Source organism: Crotalus tigris, unplaced genomic scaffold (genome assembly GCF_016545835.1).
Source record: "Crotalus tigris isolate CLP2741 ecotype Arizona unplaced genomic scaffold, ASM1654583v1 scf7180000017666.27876245, whole genome shotgun sequence".
Classification (NCBI taxonomy): Eukaryota; Metazoa; Chordata; class Lepidosauria; order Squamata; family Viperidae; genus Crotalus; species Crotalus tigris.
In genome coordinates this window covers 5,270,460-5,293,124 of record NW_024096551.1, presented here as the reverse complement: position 1 = coordinate 5,293,124, position 22,665 = coordinate 5,270,460, and the positions used below count along the sequence as shown (strand labels likewise).

Below are 22,665 nucleotides of genomic sequence, written 5' to 3'. Positions count from 1 at the left end.
GCTCCCAACTTGGCCTAGGCCAGGGACCCAATGGTCAATATGCCAGGAATAAGAATTTGCCACTTGAAAAGAACCTCTCACTATCGTAGGAGTAGATTGAGGGAGAATCCCTTCCCCCCCTCCCTTTTATCTGGCAAAAGGTCTTTGCGACAGACACATGGTCCACAAGATGGCAGCTGTGTCCCAACTGCTGTTATCATCCCTCGGCTCCGAACGGAAGGCAAGCTGCTCTCCTATCCGGATGCGGTGCGGGAGGAAGGCAGCAAGGGGAAACAGCCTCCTCAGCTGATCAGCGGTGTTTTGGGAGCCCTGAGAGCCTCCTGTGTGAGTGGCTGGGAAACGAGGCCCTGCGGCCTCCACGGAGCTCAATCCGGTTGCCGTAAGGCCATCGGAGCTGCAGCCACAAGCTCCGACCACCAGGTGAGCTGGGGGAAGGAGGGGGGGGAATTGAAGCAGCACTGAGCTAGAAAGAAAAGGAAAGAAACAGAAGCCTCCATTTGCTATTGAATCCCAATGGGAATCAGATGAAAGAGGAGTCCTCTGGAGGAGCGCTGGTCCCAGCGCTACTCAGAGGACTAGAAGTTAAGGAACTAATGGATAATCCACCAATAGATTAAGATCTACCTGCCTGTGAGCCAAACATGCACGTCTGTTCTGGGCAAGATCAAGTCGAGACTGGGACAACTGGTCCAGAACAGGCGTGGCAAGTTTGGCTGACTTGATCTGATTGGGCAGGAGGATTGAGTTAACCCATTGGTGGATTATCCATCTCCTGTGCTGGAGAAAATGCTTGTCCAAAGATAAACATCTGCCATCTTGTGAATATTAAAAACAAGTTGTATTTTTGGAAATGGTTATCATGCACCAATTATTGAGTCACTGAGGCTATTAGATCAAATTTTTTAAGAAACCACTTTCAACAAAATATACTGCTAGTAATACTTTTTTCCTTTAGCCAGAAGTACCAATTTAATTTAATTGACCCAGCAATGAATGGCTTATGTAAAGTTTCCAGAGAACCTATGAAATCTTAGATTATAGGATGATAAAAATCCAACAAAGCAGTTTGATAACATTTGTGTAATGAAGAACCAAAACTGCAATTTGAAATATCTCCCTCATTTTATAGAAAGACAAAAAGATCAGTCTAACTGTGACCAAATGTCCAAAGACTCTCAAAAGCAAATACATATACTTATATGTATATGTAGACCTTCGGATAGCTTTAAATAATGATGCATTGGGGGGAAATCTTGCAACAGCCTAAGGAAAAATAAATTTTAGATAGTTAACTACCAAAATTTAACAAGTTAGAAGGAATCTTTCCACAGAGATTGTAAATGGACATAATCCCAGTTGCTGCCTTGTAATGGCTTGTTCCAGGGTGGTCCTCACTCTAAATTCTGTTTCTCTGGTCCCCCCCATGCACACACACACACATTTCTATATCTATTTTTTTATTTGATTTCTTCTGTTTTTTTCCCTTCTGTTAAGGAAAAAAGGGCACAATAGAATGGCAGATTTTAAAAACAATAATGTATTTACATATATTTCATAACATCTCTGAAGTATATTTAAAACCTATATTCACGAATCCAGGTATCACACAACAATGTGACACATTTCTACATCATTCAAGAGAGAATGGCATAGCATAATGTATACAGAAGTGTTTTATAGCAAATCCAGTAGCGTTTAGCTCAGTGCTTAGCTCAATAGACCAACTTAAGCTGTATTGACTTAGATTTCCAGAATTCCCCAGCCAGAGTTGAAGTCCACCCATTGCTGAGATTGAGAAACAATGGTTAGCCTATCAATGATGATTGTCCCACAATAGACTGAGAGACTTCAAAGAATATCAGTCCCTAGTTAAGCTACATATTTACCTGAATAGCTTGGCGACCCTGTTGTGCATCTGCTAACAGCTGAATAGTAAGGGTTCTGGAGTCTTGCAAAGCTTGTTGGAGGTAGATAAAGCTATGGCCGACATGGCGTCCCATGGTGCATTCCCGACAAATGGGAACAGAACAAGCATCACAGTAGAAATGCAGCACCTGAGACAGAGAGAGTATTGAATAATATTCATGTCAACAGAAGATTTAAGATATATTTGTTTTAAAAGCTGTTTCCTAACTGGGCAATCTGCAAAGTACACTGCAGAGGGGACAGTAGAAGTTTCTTATTGTTTAATTCAAGGTATGAGAATAACTTTTTTCTTTTGTTTATTTTTTTTATAAATTATATACTTTGAAGTGCCATTAGATTTATATAATTCCTTCCAGCTAAGCTCTTAATTTACTATTTATTTAGATAAAATGTTTTAGTTAATAACCCTCAAACAGACTCCAGTGAACTTTCCCAAAATATTGTGTCAAGGGATTAGCTGATTTATTCATCAGCAAATAACAAAGCTCTTTTCACATTTCATCCAGCAGAGGGAAGCAACAGAGAGCTGAGAGTGCTTCTCATTTAGATATTAAGAAAAAACTCAGTGTTTATACCATCTTTTACTGCTCCACAACAGTTTTATATGTTTACCTCTGTAGAACACAAATAGTTCAAATTACAAGAAATGTAATACTATAATTGTGTTCTATAATTATGTAAAATAGTAGCATTCATTGTTTCTATTTTCTTGGCATATCCTCATTCATTATTCTGTAAAAATAACCATGATATTGAATTGTTCCAATTTAACAACTCATATCAATATATAACAATCCCTCAAAAAAAATGAGTTTCAACATTAATAAAACTATGATTGAAAGTCACTTCCAAAATTGTTAATGTCCCTTTCAAACAAAATGGAATATGTAGTTTGTATATCCAAGCCTACTGTCAGAATATTGGGCAATTCAATTAATTACTTAATCATGCACACATTAAAATCCACATGACAAAAGTTGATTATCCATAAAAAAACTTTTTTTAAATGAAGACAATGAATCTTAGAGTCAGAAATAACTATCAGTGTTACTATTACCTGGGATCCCATAAAATTCAACATTTGTGCTTTGGCAGATCACAGCAGCTGTCACTTTATTTTCTATCTGATTGCATTTTATTCCCAAACGTAAGTGTGCTCATTAAAAAAAAATCCTACACAGAAAAAATCCTAAAAGCACAGAAAGAAGATCATGCAGGCCACCTATGGAGTCATGTTAATATCACAGTTGTTGTGATGGTTAGAAGCATCGCCCTCCCCTCCCTACTTTGGCTTAAAGGGGCCAGCAACCCATAAAGAAAATGGCGTCAATAGGAGCAAGAACTCTGCTTCAAGCTAAAACCTACTATTTACCCTCTGAAACAGTTAATGCCAGAAGCAAAGCTAGGTCAAAGGCCAGAGAGCAGTGCTGTCATGCAGATCCAGATGCTACTTTCCACAGGAATACAATGTGGGAGTCATCAGTGCACACAAACCACAAAAGAGAGGAAAAAGTAATCAAACCAATTAACAGATCATTAAAGAAAGCCTGTAGTTCAGCTGACTATAGTTTAAAAAAATGGCTTGGAAGCAGTAGGAACTACCTAATGCCAAACAAGTCATTTTTTATTATAGAATATAGAATTGATATGCAAAATAATATTTTTAGTGTTTAACAAGTGAGATTAAGCTTTACAATTGCAAAAATTTCTACCAAACACTATGTTGCCAGAAGAATCATTAATGAAATGAAGAGCCATTCTTTCCTTTCACTAGTTTGAGGATCTTGTGCTAAGAGATGTTGATGTTAAGATACAGTGAAGTAAAAGATAATCTTTGGATTGTCCTTTTCATCTTTAAACTAGTTGATACTCTCCATTACTAAAGAAAATAATATCTCCATCTGTAGTGGTGGTCTCTACTGTTAGTCCTTGAATTACAACTGTAATGGAGTCTGCCTATTAGGGTCAAAGTGAGGAAAAAACATTAAATGAATTGCCTCAAGTAATGACCAGCCATCCCTGCTCTTAACTGAATGTGTGAATCATTAAGTGAAGCACAGGGTGCCTCAGGAGTGAGGGAGATCCTGGGAGGCCTCAGGGGTGAGGGAGATCCTAGGAGGCCTCACTTGCCTCAGGCCTCCAAGGCCTCTTCCAACTCTAAGATACCCCATGCTGTCCCCATGAAGTCCTAGCTGGGTCCTACAGAAGTCAGGCAAATAGTTAAAAGTTTTGCAAGCTACCAACTTCTATCCTGTTTTTGACTGTACAGTATGTGGCAGCAAAACTTTCTGAGATGAATTCTTTTCTGCAGCTATTCAAGTCAAAAAACTATAGAAGGGAGTTTCTTTGCTTGCTTCCTTCCTTCCTTTACTCTTCAGCCTGGAGTAAAGGTAAGGTTTTTAAAAGGGATATTGGTTAGAAAGCAGAGAAGGGGAATTTAGTTTTAGCACCTAATTTGGGGGAAGGGGAGAGAGCAAAAGATCAAGAAGTCTTTTTCCTTCCAGCTTTGTTTTCTTTATTGAAGAAGGGGGGTTAAAGCAAGGGAAAGCTTTTGGGAAACTCATCCTGAAGCTGCTGCCTTAGTATGCAGGGTCTGGTTTCCCAAAGCCAACAAGAAGCAGAAGTTTGCAGCTGATCTGGGTAGAAAGCTCTGAAAGCAGCCTCCATTTTCTTCAAAAAATTGTCAAAGAGCTGAAAATGGTGGCTGCTTCCAGGGGACATAGGTAGCAGGCCCAAGCACTGAGGTTGTGTCAAGGTGGGTGAAGAAGAGAGGTTGGGCTGGTGCAGCATCTCCATGGTCAGTCGTATGGGCAAATAACCATAGGGGTAATGCAGCCATTTTAATTTTGAAAGAGGACCATATATGTAGTTTCGGGGTATCTGTCATAACTTTGAACATTTGTTATTTGACCTAGATAACAATAATAATAAGGTGACCAACTTTTTTACAACAAAAAGGAGGACACGAATAAATTGAAGAAAAAAATATTGTGAATAAAAGAAACATTGTATTTATTGCAACAATAATACAGAATACACTATAATATGATCAATGCATAATAAAAAACATTTGTAACAATAACATTTTATATTGTAATTATGCTTGCATGCCTATTAATTATTTAAATGAGTACTTTTCCATTGAATGAATATTTTTTGTCAATGTATCATCTTCTAACAATATATTGGAAATATCTGAACAAGAAATATCCTTCATATTGAATTTTACGGCAAGTGCCGCAGCTAGAATATCAACATTCAATCTAGATTTCTCACTTGTCCAAAAATCTACACGGCTGGACTGCGCGTGCAGGGTGAGGTGGTGGCAGCGCAGATCAGCACTGCGTAGACCACCAGCTGGCGCGGCCCATGGAAGGTCAACTGCCTGCTGCGCCCCCGCCCACAGCCGCCCCGCCAGTACCACTGCCCTGCCATGGAGAGCCGGCCCTGCGGCTCGCAAAGCACCAGCCGAGCCAGCTCCGGCCCTGAGCCGCCCCCCAGCACCACCGCCCACCCTGTGCATCCCCATAGAACCGGCCCCATGGCTCGCAAAGGCAAAGCACCAGCCGCGCCAGCTCTGGCCCTTCAGCCACCCCTCAGCACCACTGCCCACCCTGCGCATCCCCGTAGAGCCGGCCCCACGGCTCGCAAAGGCAAAGCACCAGCTGCTCCGGCCCCGGCCCTGCAGCTGTCCCCCCAGCCGCCCCCCAGCACCCCTGCCCACCCTGCGCATCCCCATAGAGCCGGCCCCACAGCTCGCAAAGCACCAGCCGCGCTGGCTCCGACCCTGTAGCCACCCCCCAGCACCACCGCCTATCCTGTGCATCCCCGTGTAGAACCGAACAGGGAAGATCAAGAGAAGCTTACCTCTCCAGTCTCCTCCAGCTATCTGCGAAACTAAGTAAGAGATGGTGTAGTTGGGTAGCAGTGAGGGGTGCAAAGTTCCTGCAACTTGCATATGCAAAGTTTGCCTCCTGGGTGTTTTGGCGCACTCAGCAGCAATTCCTATTGGCTTTCGAAAGCCAATAGGGGGAGTAGCACAGCTCAGGCAAAAGTTGAAAAAAAAAACCATCAAAAAAAGGTCCCGGAACGCCTTCTGGGCGTTCTATGAGGAAAAAAAAGCCCTGCAGATAAGTCTTCAAATATAGAAAAAGAGAACATTTAGGAGGACATTTTCGAGGGAGGACAGAACTCACAAAAGGAGGACTGTCCTCCCAAAAGGAGGACGGTTGGTCACCATAATAATAATAATAATAATAACAACAACAACAACACCCCAGACTTAATAATTGTCGATAAGAAAGACAAAAAAGTCTGGATAGTGGATGTGGCAGTGCCTGGAGACAGCAGAATAGAAGAGAAAGAACTGGAGAAGATAACAAAATGCAAAGACCTACAAATAGAAATAGAAAGACTGTGGCAAAAGCAAGCAAGGGTAGTACCAATAGTGATAGGCTCCTTGGGTGCAATCCCAAAACAACTGGAGCACCACTTGAACACCATTGGCATTGACAAATTCCCTATTAGTCAATTGCAAAAGGCGGCCTTATTAGGAACTGCTTCCATCCTGCGACGATATCTGTAATACCATCAAACATCCACATCTGCCTATCCCAGGTCCTGGGTAAGGACTTGATAGGTAGACAAAATGCCAAATCCAGTCTGAACATCTGGCTGACTGTGCGATGATCCACAGTGGTGGTGGTGGTAGTGGAGGAGGAGGAGAAGGAGGAGGAGGAGAAAGGGACCTTGAAGGTCATCTAGTCAATCCCCTTCTCAGGCAGGAAACCCTATGCCATTTCAGACAAATGGCTGTCCAGTCTTATCTAGAGCACTACCAGTACTGCCTTTTATCAATACGGATCTTCCAATGGGCAGAACCTGTGACATGAGATAGGAATTATAATCCAAAAGGTGTGCAAGGTACCAATCTTTACAGTTGTACCTGCCTAGTGTGAGGTAATAAAATTGTCCCTTTTCTTTCCTTTGTTCAATATACTTCCATATTTGGGGTGGTGGTGATGTTTGTGTAATAATAATACTTAACTACTTCTTACATTAAAAAGCATGAAATATCTACTGGCTATTGTCCTATAAAAATGCATTCTGTCTATCTGCTGCCATATAATGCTAAACAGTTGTTGCTTGCCAACACTTTTCTTCCCAGCTGTTCCTTGCCATGTCCTCTAAGAATGTGCAGTTCCACACACAGACTGCAGCTTTTCACTCGCAAAAAGGAATTCAATCTGACTGGTATTTTGTTTTGCCTAACAGCATTCTCTCAACTGGTCACTTTTCCAATTCACCTAATCATCGTTTATCAAATAAATTACAACAATGGATATTTATTTATTATTATGAAAATGTGCTATGTGTGAATTGCTAACTGAATTGTACCTTTGTTTCCATTTGTTGCAGAGATGAGCAAACCAGGTTCTATTCACAATATAATATGTTTCCAGCAGAAAACTAATTTTGCATTATAGAGTACTCCAAGGTTATTCAAATTTTGCAAGGAAGTTTTAAGAAAATAATGGAAGATTCTGATTAGAAAGCGAATTTACACTCTCATAAGCAATGTGCTACTTTTCTATGTCCTGGCCAAACTGTTGTTGTTGTTATTCACAAAAAATAAGATGATAATTAGATATGACATATTAAACTTACCCAAAGTGAAGTTGTCCAATTATATTTATTTATGTGTCTATTTCAATAGGTGATAGAATTTGGTTAGTCATATCAGGGCATGGAGGTTAAATAAGGTAATTATTTAAACATGTAACCCCTACAAGTAGTACTCGAGTTACGGCCACAATTGAGCCAAAATTTCTGTTGCTAAGCGAAACAGTTGTTAAGTGAGTTTTGTCCTATTTCATGACTTTTCTTGCCACAGTTGATAAATGAATCACTGCAGTTGTCAAGTTAGTAACAAAATTATAATTGTATTTGGCTTTGCCATTGACCTTGCTTGTCAGAAAGTTACAAAAGATGACCGTATGACCTTGGGAGATTGCAACTGTCATAAATATGAATCAGTTGCCAAGTGTCTGAATTCTGATCATATGACTGTGGAAATGCTGCAACAGTCGTAAGTATGATAAACAATCATATGTCGGTTTTTTTCAGTGTCGTAACTATGAGCAGTCACTATACGAATGGTTTTAAGTCAAGGATAGCCTGTAGCAGGAATCCTATGGCTGTAGACAAGATTGCTATGTCATAGAAAATCCCAAAAAAAGACAATGAGAAAACCTGTTATATTAGATGTCCCCATACTGGTTTGGACAAAACTCAGCGGCACTTTTTCGTGCGGCTGCTGATAAAAACAGGATCGCCAACATGATCATCAATGTCTGATAACGGATATGGCACAACAAGAAAAAGAAGATACTGTTACTAGGATTTAAACTCTGTTTGGAATGCAAAAGAATGACATTTCTAGAGACAGTTGGGAAAAAAGACATAATAGTTATAATAGGGAGATAGCACAAAAACAAGAACTGCTACACGCATGAAGCCCACTTATTTGCTTAAAGGCTGGTTTTAATTAAAAGCTCCACTTTGCAGGTCATTCATGGAACATTCCTAAACCTGACCCCAGATGATATTGGCCTCATCTAGCCAATGTCTACTTCGTTATTAGTGTTTGAAAAAAAGCGAAATGTGACACAGAAATGGAGACCAAAGGCAAATATTGGGAATGATTTGGGAATTACACTAAAATGTTTATTTAGAATTTTCATTATTATAGAAAATATATAAAATAGAATAGTATTTCAAATTTCCTGATTAGATTACGTTTTTTAAGTATTACAGGCATAATGCCAGAAAAGTTTGATAAACAAAATGTATATTTAACATTACATATATTAAATGCAGCGAGGATTATATTTGCACAACATCGGAAAAGTGAGACAACACCATCAGAGGAAACAATAATTAAGAAAATATTAGACTGTGCGGAAATGGACAGGCTCACATTGAGAATCAAAGGAAAAGAAGATACAGAATACTTTCAAACATGGAACTTATTTTATCAATGGTTGGAAAAGCAGAATAGAGAGTAAGAACTTAATCTTTACGAGTAGGCAAAAATCAACCAAGATCAACACGTTGTTTATTCAGCACAAATAAATTGTAATGATAGAAAACCAATAAAATACTTTTTAAAAAAACTATATCAGACCAAACTTAGGAACATTTCTTTTTTAAGATCAGTATCAGAAGCAGGAACAGGAGTTAATGACAAAGTAGAGTGTATTTGTGCTAAGAATTATATGGAGTGCTAAAGCCATTCAAGACTTGCATTAATGCCCATTTCCTCAGACAGGAGGAAATGGTTTTTGAATTACTCATGTGCATTCAAACAAACAAGCAAAACTCTATCTATAGGAACCTGCTACGTAAAGGTATATCACATGCGGCTATTCATCTTTTATAACCACAGCAGGCAAAGGAGTACCAGAGCAAGGCTATAAAGTTGATTGTTCTAGGATAGGGCTTTACGGTGCACAGTAAAACAAAAAACATGAATGTTCAAGTGTCATACTCCCTTTTTGGCCCATCTGCTTTCAAAGAGCAAGGAGGGGGATGGGTAAGTAAAATGTCTCCAAGGATTGTATAGCAATCAACCAACATCTGATGAATGGCCACTAGAGTTAAACTCTGACCTGAATGGACAATTCCTAAACCAGTTACCCTCCCCCACATTGTCCCCAATATGCCCCATCTACCTGCCTCCTCTTTACAAATGTTTTAAGTACCAGGCACAATTAACAAAAGCAATGGAATGTGGATGCAGTTTCCACTGAAAGCTGCAATGCAAAAACAAAACAACATCCCACACAGGAAAGCTGGGATTCATTGGGAAACCAATGGAGACTTATGGCTTAATTGTACTGCTTTACCTTATTATTCACATATGAAGATAAGAAAGGGCTTGATTGTTGTGCTGTGATTAAGATGACAGAACAAATAGATTGTGAATAGTTAATAACACTTCCAAATATGGATTTCAAATGGAACATAAGACATGAGAGTAAGTGATAAAAATGTGTAATATTTTGGACATTTTATACAATTGCATGGACTCATGGCACTACAGAATCTATTGTCTGATATTCTTTTTTAAATAGGGGTACTGGAATCCATTTTATTTTCCCTTTTCTAGTGAAATATCCAAATCTTTCTGATAATTCTATTTACAAATCTTCTTTTGGTTGAAATAGACTTTGCCTCCCTGGATATTGCCAAATTTTGTAATGCTGCCTGCAATAAAAATTCAACTAACATCTCCACAACTCTAAATATGGATAGAGACTTTACTTTTTTCCTATTTCTGTCTTAATTACTTGGATTTGTGTTATAATATTAAGTAACTAAGACAAATAACACTTTGGTTCTAGCTTGAGAAATCCAGTTTATATTAATAACTATAATAGCAATAATAATATTCTAACTTTTTATTTGTGCTTCATATCTGACCTTCGTCTTCCTCTTGTACTTATAGAATTCGTTGATTGTTTTGTTTAATACTGTCTTTGATCAAAATAAACTTTGAACTGATTTACTGAATTGAATTTTCCTTTCATTTCACTTGATCTATACCTTACTCAAAAGGGTTATGGGCGTGCTAGGGGTGAATAATCAATTTCAGATTTAAAGGATTTTATCTCACTTATCTACAATTTCAAAGGCTTTTTCATCAACACTACACAACTATTAAATAATTCTGTCATTGAAATTGCTGCAATGATCCAGAAAACAGTATTTATTTACTGAAGAATAGAATGATGGCTTGTCTTTTATTGGCTGATAAAAGTTAAATGGCTCTTTATTTTATGTTAAGTTTTTGGCTAAGAGCCTATTAATTTTTGTGGCAAACTATATATTTGCTATTTTATAAGATGATGAAATTGTTAACTTCAAAATTATCTTGTAAGATGCCAATCAGCCCCTGGGTTAAATAAAAGTTTGGAAGAACCAACAAAAGGAATAAACTCTTTTAATATTTTAGTTTTTTCAAAATATTCTCATTCAAAGGACCATTCCATTTAAATTCCATATTTGTTCTGCAGATTATACTGCCTCAGATTGCATCCTTCAATCTCAGCTTTCATTTTTTTAGCAAGACTCAATATTCAGTTCAATTTAAAAAATCTTATAGCTTATAACTTACATATATATGTCACATTACTATCAGAAATACTATGAATTTGAAATACTATGTTTCTTTGGGGCAAGATTATAAACTCTCCCTAATTGCAGACCTTGACTCATCTCACTGACAAGTTCCATTTCATTTATTGAATTTTAGAGTATAGGCAATGCCTTCTTTATTGTAATGGAAAACTCCAAATTTGTCAAACTTTAACCCTGTTTCAATAAAGGTTATTTAAAAATATGGCATTTGTGGCTTCTGGTTTTGCGCAGTAGTGCAGCAGCTGAGGGATCGCAGGGCTCCACACCCTACAGCTGATTTCTGCTTGCTAGGGGACCCTAATGGGCCTGAAGTTGCCCCTTAGAGGCCACAAAGGAAGGAAGTCCCCTGATTTTTTAGCTATCATGGAAAACCAGAGATTTGCAGAAAGAATATACTAAGAAAAAACAAATACTTTCCAAAAGATCTATGCTATGTTGCAACTAATCCGAACAGCAAAAGGAAATTAAAAATAACTTTGAAAATATAAATGAACACATCTCCAATTTAACTTTGCAACACAAAAATTCTCAGAAAATAAAAACAGAGACTGAGCAGAAAAAACAGACAACTGAATACGAGACAGAGAAGAGAGATTTCAAGATGAATCTTAACAATAGAAGAAAGTATGACTTAACCCAGATGGGGAAAAAACCTACAGGAAATACTGGACATGGAAAAGGTAACCTATACTCTAAGATTACAAAATAAGTTTGAGGACAAGAAAAAAGATTTGACAAAATGGATTTTGCCAGGAGAACTACGAGAACTTGAGACACAAAAAATGATAAATAAAATCAAGAAAGAAAGGAAAAGATTCTCAATGAATACGAAGGGGCAAAACCTTCCTATAAAAACATCTTACCTGTTTTGCCTTTTGTACATGCAACAACATTTTTCAGATTATGGAAAGATTCTTTCATTCAGTGAAGCATATTGATCAGAAAAGATGTTTGGCAAAAAAAAAAGAGGCTAAAGTGAGAATTAAGAATTTAGTTGATGGGATTTACCAGAGGGAATATTTAAAAATTAAACATCTGTTTGAATATGATTAAAGAAATAGAAAGAATTTGGATATAAATGAAGTTTAGTTTAAGAAGGATGAACCCTCTCAAGTAATATAGTATTTTTTCTTCTTTTTTCCTTTGTGTTTAGTTTTTTGACATGAGAAATATAAAAATGTTGGGATGGTTTATATAAAAGAAATATTTTCTGTTTTTGGGGTTTTTTTTAAGATATGAGAAATGCAAAAAGTGTTGGAATGGCTTGTATGAGGAAAAAAGATTTAAATACTTAAGTGTAACTAATTTTGAGAAAATCTTAACCAGTAAGAATGCTTTGAAAACAAATTTAAATAAGAATTCTGTAAACAGGATCTCTATGATGAGGCAATTAAGATAATCAATTAGAAAAGAAGCTTTATACTGATGTTGTTATTATTTTCAGAAACATGAGAAAAATGTATTTAATTATCATTTATTCAAATAATAAGAACTGTATTAATTTAAGGTTGGCAAAAGAGAATATTATTGAAAGAAGAAAAAAATCAAGCAAAACCACTATATGGACTATAGAATTATAGAAATTAATTGTTATTGATTGTTCTTTAAATACTAACCCAGACAACACAGTTTACCAAATATTAGTTAAAAATTAATAAAACATATTTTTAAAATGAAAAATGTGGCATTTGTGGTTTACTTTTTGAGTAGCAATTCAAGGTTCTTTAAGTAATTCCTATATGCACAGATTACACAGTATGAATAGAACTCTATTTTTACCTTATATCCCTTTTATCATATTACAGTTCACATGCAAAAAAAAAGGTTTTATCAAGGTTGCCCAGGGATAATGAAAACTGATTTAAAATAAAGGTGGTTACTTTGATGCTTTCTTTTGGCTTCAGCATAACTTTAGACACCAGATTATATTCATTTTGGCTATATTTTTTTTTGTAAAAAAAAAATTTATTTTCAATTTACACTACATTCATAAAAAATACTTCAGATAAAGAGTAAAATAAATTTATATACACAACTTTCGGTACTGCTCACCCATTTCCCCCCAAACCGCATCCACCCTCTAACCTCTTCTCTCACTTCCCTCTTTTCCTCTTCTTCCTCATTCTCCCCCTCTCCTCCTTCTCCTCAACCTTCCTACTTCTCCCCTTCCTCCTATCTTCTCACTCCGGATGCAGTCCAGGGGAAATGCCAGAGCAATTCCTCTCTCCAAATTAAAACATCAATATTATATACAATAAAACTATTTCTACTTATCTGAGCTATTTAACCTTCAACCCATCCTCCGCCCACCCCCTCCCCCCCCCGATTTCCCAGAGCCAAGTACAGGGTTATACAAACGTATTAAACATAATCTATTTAAGTTTACCAAAATCATACTAATAACCCTTAACTCTCTTCAAACTTTAACATCATAATTTTATAAACAAATCCATTACTCATAAAATAAATAAAACTTTGTAGTTCCATATTTCTTCTGAACATATTCTATCCATCTTCTCCATACACTAACATATCTCTCTTGTGAATGGTCCTTTAAATAAGCAGAAATTTTAGCCGTTTCTGCTAAATTAGAAACCTTAAATACCCATTCTTCTAAAGAAGGCAGAGAGTCCTTCTTCCAATATTGACCCCCAATAATCTTGCTGCTGTTATTAAATTCAACATTAAAATAGTTTCTTTAGCATCAAAATCCACAAAAATACCAAAGAAATAACTGGGGAGTAAACTTAATCTTCCTTTTAAAAACCATTTGAATGTTCCACCAAATCATAATCCAAAAGGCTTTAATATTTTTACAAGTCCACCAAACATGAAAATAGGTTGCATCCAAGCAACCACATCTCCAACATTTAGGTTGCAGGTTCGGGTACATACAAGACAACTTTTTAAGATCCAGATGCCATCTATAAAACATTTTATAAAAATTTTCCCTCAAATTTTGAGCCTGCATAAATTTAACATTTCTAATCCAAATTACCTCCCATAAATCCAATGAAATCGGTTCCTGAATATTCTGGGCCCATTTAATCATACAATCTTTTACTAACTCTGTTTCCGAATCCAATTTTATTAACTCATTGTAAATTCTTTTAATATGAGAATATTTCTATCTTTAATCTGAATTACTAAATTTTCATCTGCTAAAGTAATTCCCACTTTCTTATCTAAGATCCACCTCTCCACTATTTGCAAATATTGAAACCATGATTGTAAAATATTTTCTTGCCTTAACACATCTGAAGACTTTAGTTGCCAATCAGTACCCGACCAAATAAGTAATTCTTTATACGAAATATTATCAAAATTCACCCCCTTAAAAACCTCCTGAATTGCTTGTCCAGGAATTCCCCAAATAGGTATTTTATAATTTAACTTATAATAATACTTCTTCCAAACACGAAGTAAAGCATTTCTTAAAATGTGACTTAAAAACCCGATCTACTTTCTTATCAAAAATTAAATATGCATGCCAACCATATAATAAGTCCCAATCTTCAAGAGCAAGAATATTTTTATTAGTTAAATTAAGCCAATCACTTACTAAAGTTAAAGTGGCCGCATCATAATATAATTTCAAATTAGGTGCTTTAGAGTCCACCTCTTTCTCCAGCGTCTTGTAAAATCTTAAACTTTACCCTTGATTTCTTCCCACCCCAGATGAATTTATTGATACCCTTCTGCCACTCATCCAAATTAGCATCCTTTTTTCTTTTGGCTCTTAATATAAGCTTATTAATATTAATGAATCTTAATATCAAGGTAAATTTATTATTTAATCATAAATTGACAAGTTACTGTACTTCAATCTCTTTTAGCAGCAATCACACTCTAAATTTGATTAATCACAAGATACACTGAATAATTAATATACAATAGCAGCACCAAACCATTTTGAGGTTTAGGAACAATAATTCTGAACCAATTTCTTGAAACATCACATCCTGTTGAAGGTCCAGAGTTTAAAAGTTCTCCTCACATGATAGACACAAATGACACTTCTATTGACATTATCACCAAATATCCTCCAAATAGTTTGGTGTTATAACAAACACTCTTTTCCAACAACCCAAAAGATGGTTCTACACATGGATATCACCAGACGGTCAACATAGAAATCAGATTGACTATGTGCTCTGCAGCCAAAGATGGAGAAGCTCTATACAGTTAGTAAAAACAAGATCAGGAGCTGACTGTGGCTCAGATCATGAGCTTGCAAAATTTAGGCTTAAATTGAAGAAAGTAGGGAAAAACACTAGGCCACTCAGATATGAACTAAATCATATCCTTGATGAATACACAGTAGAGGTGACAAATAGATTTAAGGAATTAGATCAGATAGATAGAATGCCTGAAGAATTATGAACAGAGGTTCGCAACATTGTACAAGAGGTAGCAACTAAAACCATCCCAAAGAAAAAGAAATGCAAAAAAGCAAAATGGCTGTCTGAGGAAGCTTTGCAAATAGCTGAGGAAAGAAGTGAAGCGAAAGGCAAGGGAGGAAGAGAAAGATACACCCAATTGAATGCAGAATTTCAAAGAATAGCTAGAAGAGATAAGAATACCTTCTTAAATTAACAGTGCAAAGAAATAGAAGAAAACAGAATAGGGAGGACCAGAGATCTTTTCAAGAAAATTGGAGATATGAAGGGAACATTTCATGCAAAGATGGGCATGATAAAGGACCAAAATGGCAGGGACCTAACAGAGGCAGAAGAGATTAAGAAGGGGTGGCAAAACTACACAGAAGAACTATACAAGAACGAGCTTAACATCCCAGATAACCACGATGGGGTGGTCATTGACCTCGAGCCAGACATCCTAGAACAGTGTTTCTCAACCTTGATAATTTTAAGGCATGTGGACTTCAACTCCCAGAATTCCACAGCCAGCTGGTTGTGGAATTCTGGGAATTGAAGTCCAGATGCCTTAAAATTGTCAAGGTTGAGAAACACTGTCTTAGAATGTGAAGTGAAATGGGCCTTAGGAAATCTGAGCAACAGCAAAGCTAGTGGAGGTGACAGTATTCCAGCTGAGTTATTCAAAATCTTAAAAGATGATGCAGTAAAAGTGCTACACTCAATTTGCCAGCAAATTTGGAAAACTCAACAGTGGCCACAAGATTGGAAAAGGTCAGTTTACATTCCAATTCCAAAGAAAGGCAATGCCAAAGAATGTTCAAACTATCGCACCATTGCACTCATTTCACATGCTAGTAAAGTTATGCTTAAAATCCTACAAGCTAGATTCCAGCAGTATGTGGATCGAGAACTATCAGAAGTACAGGTAGGATTTCGAAGAGGCAGAGGAACTAGAGATCAAATTGCCAACATTCGCTTGATCGTGGAGAAAGCTAGGGAGTTCCAGAAAAACATCTACTTCTACTTCATTGACTATGCTAAAGCCTTTGATTGTGTGGACCACAACAAACTGTGGCAAGTTCTTAAAGAGATGGGAATACCAGACCATCTTACTTGTCTCTTGAGAAACCTATATGCGGGTCAAGAAGCAACAGTGAGAACTGGACACGGAACCACTGATTGGTTCAAAATTGGGAAAGGAGTCCGGCAAGGCTGTATATAGTCACCCTACCTACTTATAGGCAGAGCACATCATGAGAAAGGCAGGGATAGATGAATCAAAAGTTGGAATTAAGATTGCCGGGAGAAATATCAACAACCTAAGATATGCAGATGATACCACTCTAATGGCAAAAAGTGAAGAGGAACTAAAGAGCCTCTTGATGTGGATGAAGAAGGAGAGTGCAAAAGTGGGCTTGAAACTCAACATTAAGAAAACCAAAATCATGGCATCTGGCCCTCTCAATTCCTGACAAATAGATGGGGAAGAAATGGAGAGTGCAAAAGTGGGCTTGAAACTCAACATTAAGAAACCCAAAATCATGGCATCTGGCCCTCTCAATTCCTGGCAAATAGATGGAGAAGAAATGGAGGTAGTGACAGATTTTATTTTTCTGGGCTCCAAGATCACCTCAGATGGGGACTGCAGCCAAGAAATTAAAAGATGCTTGCTCCTAGGGAGGAAAGCTATGGCAAATCTAGACAGCATATTAAAAAGCAGAGACATCACCCTGCCAACAAAAGTGCGTATAGTCCAGGCCATGGTTTTCCTAGTTGCAATGTATGGCTGTGAAAGTTGGACCATAAGAAAGGCTGAGCGCCAAAGAATTGAGGCCTTTGAACTATGGTGGTGGAGAAGACTCCTGAGAGTCTCTTGGACTGCAAGGCGTTCAAACTGTCAGTCCTAGAAGAGATCAACCCCGACTGCTCTTTAGAAGGCCAAATCCTGAAGTTGAAACTCAAATACTTTGGCCACCTAATGAGAAGGAAGGACTCACTGGAGAAGGGCCTAATGCTGGGAAAGATTGAGGGCAATAGAAGAATGAGGTGGCTAGATGGAGTCACTGAAGCAGTAGGCGCGAATTTAAATGGACTCCAGAAGATGGCAGAAGACAGGAAGACCTGGAGGAACATTGTCCATGGGGTCACGATGGGTCGGACACGACTTCACAATTAACAATAACAACATGATAATTCATTCATAAAATATTAGGCTTTATTTAGTACTCTTTCTCCTTAAAATAATCACTGTTTAGCAAGGGCAGCAAATAATTACATGTTAAATTGTGGAGTCCTTGGTGCTTCTGAGCTTGGTAGTTTGTTTGCAGACATTTCATTACCAGAATTAATATAATTAAAACCAGCTCCACAGTTTAACCTGGAGCTAGATATATTCTTTTTATTGGCTCATGTTAAATCATGGATAATATTTTTTCTACATTATATGTCTAATGCATGCAAGATCAGATACGCACAATTTAGACTTTCATACCTGTTACAGTAGAAACACTGGCATTTTCTCTACCTCACATATTTAAAAATGTATTCATCAGGTTAGTAAAATAGATGGATATCAGTCATGTAAAAAAATATATTCAGGAGATTATTATGCCTTGTAAACAGGTTTGTATGTTTTGAGGTATGCTGATAAATATATATATATATATATCATCCATCATCTATTAAATTTAGATGGCTGTCCATCACACAAAAAGTTATTATGAACATGTAAATAATAAATTAAAACAATAAATATACAAAACAAATCAACTATTAAGAATATAAAATAATTATTACTAAAATATAAAAACCACCAAGGCATAAGAGAGAGTGAATATTAACTGCAGTAATGGAGCCATCTTAGAATCTTATCTGTCCCTGATGCATTCACTTTTCTTAAAATCTATACAATTCAAAGGAAATACATGCTTGTAAGATAGCTAAAAATAGTCATGAGTATTGTAATGAAGCAATCTCCAAATAAATATTAGAATATGTTTTAATGTGATGTTCAAAACCATACTTAAAATTAATGTATTTCTCTACAAGGGTAAAATGAAAGTGAATATTGCCTATCCTACTAAACCCTTTCCAATAATAAAATACAATTAGCTTTGAAACTTCCTTGGAGGCTTGAAAGAGAATAAAGATTTGACTCTGAGGAAATACCTCTTCAAAAGGGAAAATGCACTTTTTCCACAAGTCCCCTGGAAGACATCCCTGAAATCACAGTATTACAAATCCAACAGTACTTGACACTGACAGCAAGGGGTTAAGGACTTAAACCAAAGAGGACCAAAGAGAACTACAGCTATGTATTTCCCTGGGTGACTTTAGGTAGCACTCAACGATCTCCCTCAGCACAAACACATTATTGTTGTTACAGTGAGGATAAAATAAAACAAGATATCTGAGGTGCATCACATTGAGATGTCAGAAAAAAACATTATAAAATAAATCTTAAAAAATCAGATTTAATTATATAATAGGTATGTATGGATTTATTATAATTATTTTTAATTAATACAAAAGAGAAACAAAAGAACAAAGCACAAAGACAATAATTATGGAGATACATTACCAAAGGAGAAGATTTTAATTAACTTAAGGCATTAAGAACTTTTTAAAAGGCCTACATGACATTTGTTCAAGAAATATTTATGCGGATGATACCCAATTGTATATCTCCACCCCGTGTCCTTTCGGTGAAGCAGTCGACGTAATGTGCCGGTGCCTGGAAGATGTGAGGGTCTGGATGGGGGTGAACAGGCTTAGACTCAACCCTGACAAGACCGAGTGGCTCTGGGTCTTGCCTCCCAAAGGTCAACTTGATGGTCCATCATTAGTCCTGGGGGGGGGGTAAATTTACCTCCCTCAGTGCAGGCACGCAACTTGGGTGTCCTCCTGGACTCACAGCTAAATTTGGAACAACATCTATCGGCTGTGGCCAGGGGGACCTTTGCCCAGGTTCGCCTGGTGCACCAGTTGCGGCCCTATTTGGACCGGGAGGCTTTACTCACAGTCACTCATGCCCTTGTCACCTCAAGACTGGGTTACTGTAACGCGCTCTACATGGGGCTACCCTTGAAGAACGTTCGGAGGCTGCAGTTGGTTCAGAATGCAGCCACGAGAGCGATTGTGGGCGTGCCAAGGTATGCCCATGTGTCACCTATCCTCCGCGAGCTGCACTGGCTTCCTGTGGGTCTCTGGACGTAATTCAAGCTGTTGGTTATCACCTTTAAAGCCCTTCATGGCATAGGACCAGGTTACTTACAGGACCGCATACTGCCTCACAGTTCCCAGAGACCGGTGAGGTCCCACAGATTGGGCCTCCTTCAGATCCCATCGGCCAGACAATGTTGGTTGGCGGGCCCTCAGGGAAGGGCCTTTTCTGTGGTGGCTCCGACCTGGTGGAATCAATTTCCCCCCGAGATTCGAACTACTCCCACCCTGCCGGCCTTTAAGAAAGCCATTAAAACTCTCCTGTTCCGGCAGGCCTGGGGCTGATGTCCCCGGGGGGGGGGGATATGATCGGACATGCTGTATGAATGTGTTTATTTTATTGTTTTATTGTCATATTATTATTTTAAATTTTGTACGCCGCCCTGAGTCCCTTGGGATTGGGCGGCATATAAATTTCAGAAATAAATAAATAAATAAATAAATGCACAATTTTATTGTTTATATTTTATTATATTATATGTTATAAATACATAAATGTACTGTATATAAAATATAAATGTATTATTTATATTATTTTTTCATAAGTATACATATTTATATTGGATATTTTTCCAATACAAAATGTTTGTGGAAGATACGTACCCTTCTTATAACATGTAGGGGGCATTCGCTTTACCTGAAAGCCTTTTCTCAGCATGACAATGAACAATCCACCAATGGGTTTTCCTCATCTTCTGCCCGTAGAACTAGTCGGCCAATTTTTGCTCCGCCTCTCCTCCTGAGACCTCCCTTCCCCAGTCTTGACAGAGGGGAAAGCTTTTTTCGGCTACGTTTCCTTGTGTTGACTCCATCCTCTCCTCTCACAGGATCTGATTGGCCTCAAGGGTGGGAGTGGATTCTCCATCGTCATGCTGAGAAAAGGCATTCAGGTAAGACCAATGCCCCTTCTCCAGCATGACGAATGGAGAATTCACCAATGGGACAAACCAAAGCTTCACTGTCCTTGTGGGTAAGAGGCCATCTGGGCCTGTGTCCCACTCTCTGATACTACACATTGGAGTACCCTCCTGCCAAAGGAAGCCTCCGCAGATGCGAATCTATCTAATTTGTAGTGTCTTATAAAGGGGGAAGGCAACACCCACATCGCCGCTCTACATATTTCTTCAATCGAAGCCTGGGCTGCCCATGCTGCTGAGGTGGCAGCGCTGCGTGTGGAGTGTGCGGTGATTCAACTGGGACCGTCAGGGACTGCCCCCTGTATGCCTCTGCTATACATCTTCTAATCCATCTGCCGATTGTGGATGCAGTCAGCCTCTTGCGTGAGAGTAGGAGACAAATAGTGCTTCCAATTTGCGGAAGAGTGCCGTTCGCTTGATGTATTGTTTTAAAACTCTGCGAAGTCTAAGGTGTGCCACGTGTTCCAATTGCTCAGGGCAAAAGTTTGGTAGCACACTTCCTGTGCTCTGTGAAATAGGGAACTGATCTTTGGAACGAAGGAGGGGTCCAAACGTAACACCATTCTGTACAAAGATCCTCCCTCATTGACAGTGCTACTAATTCTGAGATGCACCATGCTGAGGTATTGTAGGTCGCGGGTCCAGACAGACTCAAATGGAGGTAAAGTGATGGCCTGTAGGACTTTAGGTAGATCCCAGGAAGGGTATCTGTGGACTACGGGTGGCCTACTGTTTGATACCCCCTTGACGAAGGATTGCACCAATGGGTGTCTGGCTAGAGATTCAGAGTTACCATAGGTAAGGATGGTAGATAAGGCGGCCATCTGTCTATGAATTGTGTTGGGTGCTAACCGCCTATCCAGACCCTCTGCTAGGTATTCTAGGATATCTGGGATAGAGATGCTACAAAGGTCTAGTTGTTGCCTGTTGCACCAACTGCAGTAATTTTTCCAAGTGGAATCAGAGATCTTGTTAATTGTAGGCCTTCTAGAGGCCTGGAGTGCTCTAATGACTCTTTGTGAGGAGTTGTTTTTCTCTCTAGGAGACTCCGCTCAAGCACCAGACGGCCAACTAGAGCCACTGTATATAGCAGGGACCCCTGGTTGAGGGAGATTTGGTCGTGCACAATCCTCCATGGTGGGGATGTAGATAGATTTACGAGATCGGCAAACCACGGCCATCTTGGCCAATGTGGTGCAATGAGTATCACCTCTGCTTGTTCCTGTAATATCTTCCTGATGGTTGCTTGTATCAGAGGAAGTGATGGGAATGCATACAGCAGTCCTTTCGGCCAATGGCCTCAGAGTGCATCCGCTCTCTCTGCTCCTGGTGTCGGAAAATGGGAGAAGAACCTCGGAAGCTGAGCATTCTTTGGGCTGGCAAACAGGTCCAGCACTGGGTGGCTGAATCTCTCTGATGCCTCCCTGAAGAGAGCAGGGTGCAGGCTCCACTCTGAGTGGTCTGTCGTTGCTCTGCTCAGGAAGTCTGCCTGGTGATTTGCTTCTCCTGAGATGTGCTCGGCCTTGATGGAGGCTAGGCTGCTTTCTGCCCAGGTGCCCAGTGCCTGTGCTTCGTCATGAGAGCCCTGGATTACATGCCTCCTGGTCGGTTGACGTGCGCCTTGGCTGACATGTTGTCCATGAGTATCAGAACGTGACGATGCGCCACTGTGATGTGGAAGTGACGAAGGGCCAGGCGTATGGCTCTGAGTTCCAGCCAGTTTGTTATGTTTTAGGTCTTTCTTTGACCATTGACCCTGTGCTAGCTGTGACTGCAGGTGCGCTCCCCAACCGAATAGGCTGGCATCCGTTGTCAGAGTGACAAGCAATGGCTTCCTTGAACAAGTGCCCCTTTCCCATCGCTGGGGAAGACCACCACTGGAGCGACCTCAGGACCTTTGGAGGCACCTTTACTCCTCGGTTTGAGAAGCCTATCCCCTCTCTCTGAAACGGGAGTAGGAACCACTGCAGCTCTCTGGAGTGTAACCGTGCCCAAGGCACAACTGTGAGGCATGACACCAT

At 38.8% G+C, this 22,665-nt stretch overlaps 1 protein-coding gene across 2 annotated transcripts in view; it reads right to left on the bottom strand.

Annotated features, from left to right (window-relative positions):
* Positions 1 to 22,665, bottom strand: part of TRIM71 (tripartite motif containing 71) — an 82,607-nt gene that overhangs the window by 30,291 nt on the left and 29,651 nt on the right. The window contains exon 2 of one of the 2 annotated variants that reach the window (XM_039336312.1): positions 1,887 to 2,054. The exons of the other annotated variant lie outside the window; for it this stretch is intronic. Coding sequence (XP_039192246.1) covers positions 1,887 to 2,054 — 168 coding nt within the window. The remainder of the gene's footprint in view (positions 1 to 1,886; positions 2,055 to 22,665) is intronic. 2 annotated transcript variants of the gene reach the window in all.